Genomic DNA, 11,464 nt, shown 5'->3' with positions numbered 1-11,464 from the left:
TGAGGGATACTGGCGGCAGCTAGGGTTTGGGGATACTGGCAGTAGGCTTGGTTAGTGGGTTGGGAGATGTTGGGCTTGGGCTTTTTTTGTGGATACAAACTGTTTTTAAATAAATAGATTTCATATTGGTTTGGTCCCCTTTCTGGGTTTTTTTTTTAAAAAAAAACTAAACCGTGAACTGAACCGAATATAACCGTTTTAACACTTTATAAACCGTAAATTTTTTTTTTTTTTTTTTTGTAAAATACCGAAACAAATTAGTTGATTCGACTCGGTTCGGATTGGTTCCTCGGTCTTTTGGGTTCCATGCACACCCCTACTCCTCATCACTCTCTCATTCTTAGTCTCCTCTCTCTCTATTCCTCTTTGGTCTCGTTCCATTGCATCTACAACTTTTTGATGGACAATGACCAATGAAGCAAGGGAAAATGAAGAATAGGTGACACGAATGGAGGAAAGTAAACCAAGAATAAGAAAAGAAAAAAAAAGTTAACAAAGATAATATTGTAAGATGATATGTGGATATGCGTGGGTTTCAAATGCAGGAAATTACATCTTTAAAGGAGGTGCCTCAAGTTTAAATATCTTATCTTGGAACACCAGGGACCTCAACGATAAATCCATATAGACAATCTTCAAGCATTTTATCTAAAAGGGCAATAGGCTAAACCATTTGGTCAAACAAAAGAAAGTCTAAAAGACTTTGAATGACAGAGGCCTCGACATAGGTAACTTGCAAAACAAAAACTTGGCATTATTGTTCAAATGGACCTCGATGTTTCTAGAAAACATGACTCATTATAGTTCAAAATAGTTAAAAGCATACATGGAGTGGATCCTCACCTTTGGCACACCTTTGGGAAGCTCGGTTTACTGCATTGCTAGCATTAGTGATCTTTGGAACCTGGATATCCGTTCATGGAACCTTTGTTTCAGAGGCCTGGATGAAGAACTTAAAGAATTACAACATTTATTGGGCTGCCTCGAAGAAAAAAAAAAAAACCTCCCCACGCATTATATCCAAGGCTTTGGTCTTCAGACTCTTCTGGTAAATTTTCAATTAAGTCCTTGTCAAAGCAAAAAGTCCGAAGAGAATAAACACTTAGGATCTTAATATTTGGGTCACTTAATTGTTCTGAGATCTTGCAACATAAACTTCAAGTTCACTACCTATCTCCCTACTTTGGTCACTCATACTTAGCAAGTGAGAAAAACCATATAGGACGTGTTATTTGATTGCTCTTAATCAAGCAAATGTTGAACGAAGCAATTCACATATTTCAACATTGCATTAGGCTTTTGGTCAAAACATAAGCAACAACATCTCCCATATACCGACGAGACCCACTATGGCTCCTAAGACACAAATACTTTGATAAATTGTAGTTAAAGTTTTGATTTTAGAAATTTGATTGAGCAAAACCAAAGACTCTTCCACAAAAAGGCTATAAATTAATAAGATCGGTTTGGATTGGCCCACTTGCTAACATCTTCTGGTGCTCTCATTCGGAATTTTTTTGTTGATTATTCTATTCAAGATATCTGTATTAACGGGAGTGTTTTTACTTCTTCAATGTAATCAAGCTAGTTTGTCTCTTGTCTATTGTTTTAATAGTTTCATCTTATAAACAGATGTGATGGAGGTGCTATGGGAGTGTCAACCTAATTGAGATGACGAGTGTATTTATTCATTCGTAGATCTCTAGATCTATATGTTCATTTTGTATCGTTGCATTATGAATTTTATATTTTGAACAATAATCAGTTTCCATTGTATTATTGAAAAGTTCGTTTAAAAAAAAATGTAAATAAGAAGTGAATAAAAAACCATTTTAAAGTTTGAGATTGGCCAAAGTGTGCAATTATCGATCTAAAATCGTAGGTATTAGCCAAAAAAAAAAAAAAAAAAAAAAAAAAAAAAAAAAAAAAAGCGAAAGGCACACAGCCTCCTCCAAAATAAAACCCTAACTCCATCATATCTACGGCTCTGTTTGCTTCACCTCGTCCTCGCAGCTCAAAAAATGGTACACTCTCCCTTTCTCTTGTTCAAATTCTCACTAGTTCAGTGGTTCAATTTATTGTTCGTATTCTTATGTATGTTCTTCTTGTACTCTTGAAGGCACCTAAGAAGGCTGTTGGGAAAGTTTTGGCAAAAAAGAAGCAGGTAAATCCATTGTCTTTTCTTCTTTCCCTTGATGCGAATTTGTTGTTTCAGTTCTCTATGGATTTGGTGTAACGCCGCGTTGGATTGTTTGCAGGAGAAGGTGGTGAACCCGCTATTTGAGAAGCGTCCGAAGCAGTTTGGAATCGGTGGGGCATTGCCGCCTAAGAGGGATCTCACACGCTTTGTCAAATGGCCCAAAGTTGTTCAAATTCAAAGGAAGAAGAGGATTCTGAAGCAGAGGCTCAAGGTTCCACCAGCTTTGAATCAGTTCACCAAGACCCTTGACAAGAATCTTGGTAACTAAAACCTAAATTCTCACGGAGATTCCTATTGCATGTTTAGTATTTATTCAGGATATTTTTAATTTTTTTTTGTCAGGTTTTAGATGGTCATCATTGAATGGTTTAGTTAATTGCGGGTTGTGTCCCTCTTCGGTCTATGCGTTTTGTTTTTTCAGCTGGAACTCTCTTCATTTTTTATGAAGTATGAACTTTGTTAGGTTATAGGAACGATAGGTTGTACGATTGCACTTAATTTAGGAGAGGTGTAGAAGTTTCCGCTATGGTGGAAGAAGAAATAAGTAGTTCCATACTTAATCGATTGATGGTTTGGTTTCGCTATCTTGAGATACTGTGTTTTGATTAGCATTGCGAGTTTATTTGGGAGTTGGTAGTAAGCTTCAGTCTCTCGGAACCTAAATTCTTGTCTGAATATTTTGTTCTCCTTGAGTTTCTTTGATTATTATGCTTAAATCTTCTCACATTTTGGGTTACTTAGACATTCTGATGGTTGTATTTGAGATTCATTGTAACGTCATTAGACGGTTGGTTTTAAAAGCCTTATCATGCACTTGTAGCAATGAACCTGTTCAAGATGCTTTTGAAGTATAGGCCAGAGGATAAAACACAGAAAAGGGAGCGTCTTTTGAAAAGAGCTCAGGAAGAGGCCGAAGGCAAAACACACGATGCCAAAAAGCCTATTGTTGTTAAATATGGTCTCAATCATGTTACCTACCTCATTGAGCAGGTTAACTTTTATCCCATACATGTGAAAAAGTTTCACTCTTTTCAACTGCAATATTGTCTGCAATCAGATACACTTGCTTTATCTTTAACATCCATGTATTACATACTTTATTTTCAGAACAAGGCACAACTGGTTGTGATTGCACACGATGTGGATCCGATTGAGTTGGTTGTATGGCTCCCAGCTCTGTGCAGGAAGATGGAAATTCCATATTGCATTGTGAAGGGAAAAGCACGATTGGGAGCGGTAACTATGTCGCTTTATTTGACACAGTAATGTCTACTCCTTTGAAGCCATGGATCAATGTTGTCGTAATTTTTCTTTTTAAAAACAGATTGTTCACAAAAAGACTGCTTCAGTTTTGTGTTTGACAACAGTGAAGAATGAAGATAAGATGGAGTTTAGCAGGATTTTGGAAGCCATTAAGGTGCCATATACACATACAAAGCCTAGATAATCACACTTTATTTTATAGCATCTGAATTAGGCTAATATTGAACAACTTGTTTTTGTTGTTTTGTTTTCTGTTAGGCTAATTTCAACGACAAGTACGACGAGTACAGGAAGAAGTGGGGTGGTGGAATCATGGGATCCAAGTCCCAGGCTAAAACTAAGGCAAAGGAGAAATTACTCGCTAAAGAAGCCGCCCAAAGGATGTCTTAGGAATTCACAGATCAACATTAGAGCAAAGGACAAAGGAGAAGCTTCTAGCTGAGCAGAGGATGTCAAAGTATGGCTTAGGATTCGGTAATGAGCTTTTGTCTAACTTGAGTCATTTTTCTTTGATACAAAGCAGATTCTTAAGGGGCTTGTCATTTTTCTTTTCAGCTTTAAGTTTATTGGATTAAGAAATTTTAATTTGTTCTACGAGTTCTACATCATATTCAAAGCAGGACATTTTGGAGTTATTCTGTTTGGATGCCACTTTTCTTGTATAAGTTGGGTTATATGGACTATTTGCCTGTTCCCTCAATTGAATTCTACTGTGTTTTATAACTTCATTAAACACGCATTCTGAAAAGAAATTGCTATTAGCAAAAGTAAACCATTTGAAAACATGTCCAAGCCTATTTTATTATAGGCTAAATTACTTTGAGTTGCCTGTACTTGGAGCGTGTTTTGGAGTGATTTTGTATAGGTCAATATCTCACATTTAAAAGTGTAAAATCAAATTCTAAATCGATTTTGAGAAGATGTGTTTTATAGTGATTTTGAATGACAAGTTATAACTATTTTAAAATCACTCTTACACATGCACTTACGGTGTGTTTGGGAGTTATAGTTGAAGTAGTGATTTTAGAAAAAGAGATTTAACCACAATTGATTTTGTGAACAATCAAATTTATGTCTGGTATTGAACTCTTAAAAATGATTTTCATATATTTAGAATTGATTTAGAATTATTACTTTTGATTTCAAAAGTGAATTTAGAGTTACTAAGGTCTCGTTGGGTAATTGTTTGTTTGTTTTTTTTTTTTTTTTTTGTTTTTGTTTTTGAAAGCAAGCTTATTTCATCCACATTTCTTACAATTTTTTTGCATGTTTTTTAATTATAATGATGTAGATAAATTTTAAAAATAAGAACAAAATCTTGAAAGTTACATTTTTTTTAATTCTCAAAATTTGGCTTGATTTTTTTAACTATTGGTGAAAATTGAAAAGTAGATAACAAAAGAAGACATTTGGAGATGGAAGTAGTGTTCATAGCCCTAATTTTCAAAAATAAAAACAAAGAGCAAAATGATTACCAAAAGAGGTCTTAGTTTTTAAGGATTCAAAGATTTTATGCTCCTTTGACTATCAGTTGACAAATGGTAAAGTGATGTGCTAGTTAGATTGACGAACTACCTAAACGATTTAACAGAATATATAAGTTTAATTTTTTGGATGAATTACCTCGAATGATTTGTCAAAATAGGTTTCAAGAGCTCGGTTCCTTTGGAAAAAAGTTACCTATTCACTAGTGCGTAAACAGAAAAGGTAGTTGTAGTGAGTGTCAATTCCATATTCATCTACTAAACATATTGGTTGGATTAGACATTTACTTTGTTTGTGATCCTATCACACAATAAGAGGAACATTTCTAGTTCAACACTTGCTGGTTACTATCTTTCAAGATTTAATCCATCTTCATGAATGTGAACATCTCGACATTTATTTAAATATCATGTGTTTCACACTCTTGACTAGTTAAAAATCTCTATTTTCTCCTTTTGGTTACATGTGACATTTTTTTGTCGAATCTGTTATGTATATAAAGATTAACTTCATCGAATATGGAAAATAATTATTCGATTTTTCTTTTACTTAACAAACGAAGATATTGTTCTTCAAAAGAAGCCTGTAATTCGACATCTTACTACCTACTCTAACTAAACTCTCCTCCTCTAGTTTGAAATAATTTCAAATTTCAGAAGTTAAAATAAATTTCATTTATTCGGTATGATTTAACCTTTTCTTCCTGTATAAATCATACAACAACAAATGACCAAAACAACTGGGTTTTCAAGAATCCTCTTGGAGAATTGGCTTCTGATCAGGCAGAGGAAAGTTTAAACTCTTGAAACAAGTAAAGGCACCATCAACCACCAAATTGTGGCCACTTACATACTTGGCATCATCAGATGCAAGATAAAGGGCAGCATTAGCTATATCATTGGTTTCACAAACTGTTCCTTCCAAAGCACTCAAATCAAATATCATCTTCTCAAGTTTCTCCTTTTCAACACAAGGAAAAAGCCGAGTCATTTCCTCGATAACAAACGGTGTTGGGATCGGAAACGGCGATATACAGTTAACTCGAATACCATACTTACACAACTCCGATGCCAACGACTTGACAATACCTATAACTGCAACCTTCGACACAGAGTACGTATGCTGAGCTAGTCCACCCATGAGTCCCGTAATGCTAGCCGTGCAGAGAATCGAGCCTGATCGTTGAGGGATCATGACACGAGAGGCATGTTTGATACCAGCCAAGACACCACGAACATTGATGTTCATAACTTTATCGAAGACAGCAAGGTCGAGGTCCAAGATGCTTGGAGGAGTGTTGCAAGCAATTCCAGCATTGTTGTACATGATGTCAAGCTTTTTGTGAAGGGAGAGAGTGAAATCTACTGCATCAGAGACATTGGACTCTTTAGTGACATCACAAGGGATGAAAGTTGCATTTGGTCCTAATTGTTTGACTGTTTCTTGTCCAAGTTTTTCATTGATGTCAGCTATTACAACTTTGGCTCCATTACTTATAAATTTTCCTGCAGTTGCCTTTCCAATACCACTTGCTGCTCCTGTTATCAGGGCTATCTTCCCTTCAAGCCTGAATATCCAAACCCTTAATCATCTTAAAACTAGGGCATTTTTCTCCGACTAAAGAGAAAAATGTTTTTAAAAGGACCAAAAATTTATAACTAACATCATGTCCGGTAACTATTTTTTTTAGGTTTTAAGAATTAAGCCTATAAACACTTTCTCCATTTCTGAATTTTTGTTTGTTATCTACTCTCTACCGATATTTTAAAAAATCACGTGAATTTTTAAAAACTAAAATAAGCCCTTTTTAAAAATTTTCTTTAACTTTTTTAAATTTAGCTAATAATTCAACCTTTTTCCTTAACAAAATTGGAAATCATGCTAAGAATTTGAGAGAAAATATAGGACTAAAATTTTGTAGTCTTTTATTTAATAGTTCTAGGAGCTTCCAATTGCGTGTCTAACAAGGCCTTAACCCTATTTGAGATTTATTTAAAAAAATAAAAATAAAAATTAGCCCTCATTTAGTAAGCATTTCGTTTTTTGGTTTTTGGTTTTTTGAATTAAGTCTATTTCCTTCTAATTTCTTGCAATGATTTACATCTTTCTTAGGTACAATGATCGAATTCTTATCCAAATTCCAAATTCCAAAAACAAGTTTTTAAAAATTATTATTTTTAGTTTATAAAATTTAATTAGTTTTTTTAACCATCGATAAAATTTAGTAGATATAATAAAAAAATTTGGGGATGAAAGTAGTTAATTTTTATTTTTTTTTAAAAAAAATCAAATGGTTGCTAAAAGGCCTCAAAATCCAATTTTATGCCTAATGAATTTATTAAACTTAAAAGAATGTAGAATTTCCATCATAACCCATTAAACAAAAGAATTGAAAGCATAAACCTACTAGATCTGAAATCAACGTTTGAAATTAAAAAAAACCTATTAGATACAAACGTTTCCGAAACTAAACAAGTAATTTAAGCTCAAATCTATACAAGAAATGGGGGGAAAAGAGTTGAAAAGTAAAGGGGAAAGAAATAAAAAGTAGAGAAATGAAATTGGAAACAATATATAAGAACTATTAATACAATTCACCTTCCAACATGTGAAGAAAATCCCCTATTGAAGAAGAAGCTGTTGAAGAGATATCTGAGTCGGATCTGGATCATGCTTCACAGATAAACAGATCGATGAATCTTCAAAGATTTGATAATGGAGAATCTGAAAAAGCTTTTGAATAAGAGTGCCACTTTAATGGTGGAAACAAATGGAAAAAAAATGGTAAGAAACAGAGCTGATAAGGAAGCTTGTTCTTCATTTACTATGGTTTTTGTGGCTGTCTAATTAATGTTTTGGTTTAGTCAATGAGAAACGTTTTCTTCTTTTGTAATCACCCATTTGTTTTTTGGATTTTTAGTAAAATCCAAAAAGTACAATAGGAAAAAAAAGAGACGAAGTAAAGAATTGAAAATAAATTGGCAGCCAAGGGGGAAGGCATTTGCATGTTAGTCGTTTATTTTAAGACTGACAAGTGCACTAAAGTTTTATTAAAATAAGGATGAGTAAAATATACTTGTGGTTATAAGGTTTCAAAAGTAACACTTTCGGATGTTGATTTTATAATTTAGTTTGTATTTGGTCATTGAAGTTCAAAATCTTAGTTTCTATTTGATTACTGATTTGTTTTTGGTATTTTGTTTATGAAAATTAAGCATATTTTTTCATCATCTCTCACAATGATTTATATTTTGCTCAAATAAAAGAGTTGAGTTCTTAATCAAAAACAAAAATAAGTTTTAAAAAAAACTACCTTTTTTAGTTTTCGAAATTTGACTTGGTTTTTAAAAAACAATGATAAAAAGTAGATGACAAAGTAAGAAATTTGAAAGTTGAAGGAGTGTTTATAGACTTAATTTTCAAAAACTAAAAACGAAAAACCAAATGATTACCTAAAGAAAATTAAAATATTTGGTTTTTGAGATTTGAATTTGATTTTTAATTGGCCACTGTAATTTAAAATGAGTTATGAATGGTCTTCCAAAATAGAGCTGACGACCAATAATTATGATGACGTTGCGGTTAAATTATATTGACTAGACTTTGTTAATCATATATATTTTTTACCTGAGTTGAATTTTTTCTTCTTAATTTTTTTTTTAGTTTAAAGTTTAGAGATCAAACATGTCACTTTTGAAATTTCAAGTATCGAATAGAAACAAAATTCAAATCTTAAGAACAAAAAATGTTATCTTTAAATATTTGAGGACTAAGTGTTAAAAGTATTGTTATAATCAAATTTACCATAACGTATCCACTTAAGTTTTTGAATGGAACAGTAAATTAACACGTATTGCATCCAATGATTTCTATGAAATTAGTGTTTCTTAAGAAAGGAAGGGAGAAAAATGGAATGGCCTTACCTCTTTCAGGGACAAGAGTTAGAATAGAACAAAAAGAAGAGGGCAAAAAAGGAAACTCAGTTTGGGAAGGATCTATGGTTGGAGGATGGGAAATAGAGGAAGAAAATCACACATTGTTGGAAAGATAAAAACAATAATAATAAAGAAAATATGTTAAAATATAGTTTTGGTCTATTTTTTTTTTGTTATAATTCCATTTTAGTATGATACTTTTAAATGTTCAAATTTCAGAAAAAAAATTACAATAATCTTAAAATTAGCTTAAAGTATAGAGATCAAAATAATATTTTAATTTAAAATAATATAGCTACATTTTTTATTCTAAAAAAACTGACATGTGAATAAAATTTAAAAATTACTTCAAAGTATAGAGATCAAAATAATATTTTAACTTAAAATAATATAGTTACATTTTTTTATTCTAGAAAAACTGATATGCAAATATATTTTTAAAATTTATTGAGGAGGTTTTAGAAAAACAAATAATAACTAATTATAAAGACTAATTATAAAAGTCATGGAAATAAAATTGACTAAATATGGACATTTGAAGGTAGATAGAACTCAAATAGAATAAGTGAGACTAAAACAATACTTTAGCAAGAAAAAAAAAAAAAAAAACATATAAAAGAAGGGGTAAATTACACTTTTTTGTGCTTGGGGTTTGGGATTTGTGTCAAATTAGTCCAAAGGTTTTAAAATTGGACAATTAAGTTTCCAATGGTGGAAAATACTTGGTTTTGTTCCTGTGTTAACAGAAGCTGTTGATTATTAATAGAGGTGCAAAGGTGACATTTCTAATAATAATAATAATTGTTGAATGAGAAATTTTGAATCAATCATAAATTATCACGTCATTTTTCAAATTAATGATGAAATTATAAATAATTGAATTTGGGACCTTTTAATAGTTGACATGTGTCCCAAATTAAAATTGAAGACATAAATTAGTGAATACCGATGATGCCACGTGTTTTCTGTTAGAGTAAGAAAACATGCAACGGAAGCATCAAGGATCCATAAGCATTCAAATTCACTAATTTTGGCAGAAACTAAAGCATGCTCATCTAAATAAGAGGATTTTGGATCATACCTTTGTATAACTCTTCAAGAACTTGATTAATCAGTAACAGTCTTCCCCAAAGATCACCGTGAACCACCTCAAGATCTTCCGCACTATCCTCTTTTGTGGGACTCAAGAACAGTTTGAAGCAATGAGAAATAGAGAAAAGCTCACAGCAGCACACTTCCAAAGAATCCTTCTTCCAGTTGAGATTTCTCTCAAAATTTTCTATGTAATGCATGCCTTCAATTCACTCAAATCTTCTTTATTTATTGCAGATGAACATGCAAAAAAGAGATATGCATGGCTTGCAGCTCATGCTTGGAGCTTTAATGAAGAAGAGGAAGTGGGCTTTGTGTGAGCATGAAGAAGAAGAAAATGGAAAACCAAGTTTTTCCATTTTGTGCATGCAAACAATTTTTCAATTTTATCTTTAAAACCAAAATTTGATTTCAAAATTCAATTTTGATTTTAATAACTGAAAAATCATATTTCTAAAGTTAATTTCATAAATTAAAATATTAATTAATTTAATATCAATTATTAAATTAATTTTTGTATAATAATCATCTTCATATATTTAAATTGTATTTAAATATATATTCTCCTATTCCGTTTAATTTGAACGTTTCGAATTAATTTCTCAAGCTACTCTAAAGCTTAACCATTTACGAGCTAGTAGGGGGCCCTCGCGAACCTACAGATCATGGGCTCCAACTATTCGAGATTAATCGGCTAAACTAATTAATCCGATCTAACCCCCATTCGTTAACTAATGGGTACTCCGCTATAGCCCATAGTTGAACTCCCCCCACTGTAGATATATTATATCCACTTTATAACCGTAATCAGTAATTCGATCCTTCACAGGTTGTTCGTAATTACAACTAGGTCAAAATTACCGTTTTACCCCTGTGAATACATCTTATTCCTTAAGTTCCTACTGACCCTCTAATGAACAATTCTGATTCATAATCTCTATGAATTAAATCCTTTCTCTATCATGAGAAGGCGGGGCCCCGATTGTTCAAGACCTGGAATCAATACTTAAGAGAACAACCTATCTACTAACCCTAAATTAGGTAGGAGTGAATTCCAACTTGCAAGGCTATGTCTCCAGCTATTCATCCGGTCTTATCTCCAAAATGGGAAGCTTATTGAGCAGTGCTATTGGACTACTCTCACTGTTTGTAGATCAAAGGATAATCTCGAATAAACAGGAGTTCATAACTAGCTCAGGATTAAGATCGAGTTAACCTAGGTTATTTGATAAATGAAACAGTCAGTTTTAACACACTACAAGAATTTTGAGCTTTAATGTCGGTTGAAAAAAGTGAAACCGGATGTATAATGTCGGTTTTTTTTTTTTTTTAAAAAAGCGGATCTTTAATGTCGGTTTTAAACCGACATTGTAGGTATACATTTAATGTCGGTTTAAAATCGACACTAAAAATCTGGTTTTATTTTTTTCCTTAAAAAAACAAAACCCATTCCCCCCCATTTTTTTTTCCATTTCCTACTTCTATCCCT

At 32.4% G+C, this 11,464-nt stretch overlaps 2 protein-coding genes across 3 annotated transcripts; one reads left to right on the top strand and one right to left on the bottom strand.

Moving 5' to 3' along the window:
* The first annotated feature begins 1,773 nt into the window (after positions 1 to 1,773).
* LOC120068888 (large ribosomal subunit protein eL8y-like) lies at positions 1,774 to 4,098 on the top strand. Of its 2 annotated transcripts, XM_039020536.2 has the most exons (7): positions 1,774 to 2,024; positions 2,120 to 2,164; positions 2,259 to 2,460; positions 3,021 to 3,190; positions 3,308 to 3,436; positions 3,525 to 3,617; positions 3,722 to 4,098. In XM_039020536.2, exons 1-7 carry the CDS (start codon positions 2,022 to 2,024, stop codon positions 3,851 to 3,853), a joined length of 774 nt encoding a protein of 257 aa, XP_038876464.1. In that variant the 5' UTR covers positions 1,774 to 2,021; the 3' UTR covers positions 3,854 to 4,098. The 2 variants fall into 2 exon arrangements, with proteins under 2 accessions (XP_038876464.1, XP_038876463.1); XM_039020535.2 differs by having other exon boundaries at positions 1,842 to 2,024; positions 3,021 to 3,436.
* Positions 4,099 to 5,598: 1,500 nt separating this feature from the next.
* Positions 5,599 to 7,956, bottom strand: LOC120068901 (NAD(P)-binding Rossmann-fold superfamily protein). Its single transcript, XM_039020546.2, has 2 exons — positions 7,547 to 7,956; positions 5,599 to 6,515 (listed from the first exon to the last, which is right to left on the bottom strand). The coding sequence occupies exons 1-2, from the start codon at positions 7,618 to 7,620 to the stop codon at positions 5,696 to 5,698; spliced, it is 894 nt and encodes a 297-aa protein (XP_038876474.1). The 5' UTR covers positions 7,621 to 7,956; the 3' UTR covers positions 5,599 to 5,695.
* Between the last annotated feature and the right edge of the window lie 3,508 nt (positions 7,957 to 11,464).

Source organism: Benincasa hispida, chromosome 12, assembly GCF_027475165.1.
Source record: "Benincasa hispida cultivar pf3 chromosome 12, pf3_genome.v1.1, whole genome shotgun sequence".
NCBI lineage: Eukaryota > Viridiplantae > Streptophyta > Magnoliopsida > Cucurbitales > Cucurbitaceae > Benincasa > Benincasa hispida.
This window is presented reverse-complemented; position numbering and strand designations above follow the sequence as displayed.

Coding starts and splice junctions, on each gene's coding strand:
- LOC120068901 (XM_039020546.2), bottom strand. CDS start 7,620: ATGATCCAGATCCGACTCAGATATCTCTTCAACAGCTTCTTCTTCAAT. Junction 6,516..7,546: donor TTTTCTTCACATGTTGGAAG/GTGAATTGTATT, acceptor TTGGATATTCAG/GCTTGAAGGGAAGATAGCCC.
- LOC120068888 (XM_039020535.2), top strand. Junction 2,165..2,258: donor TTTTGGCAAAAAAGAAGCAG/GTAAATCCATTG, acceptor GATTGTTTGCAG/GAGAAGGTGGTGAACCCGCT. Junction 2,461..3,020: donor GACCCTTGACAAGAATCTTG/GTAACTAAAACC, acceptor ATGCACTTGTAG/CAATGAACCTGTTCAAGATG.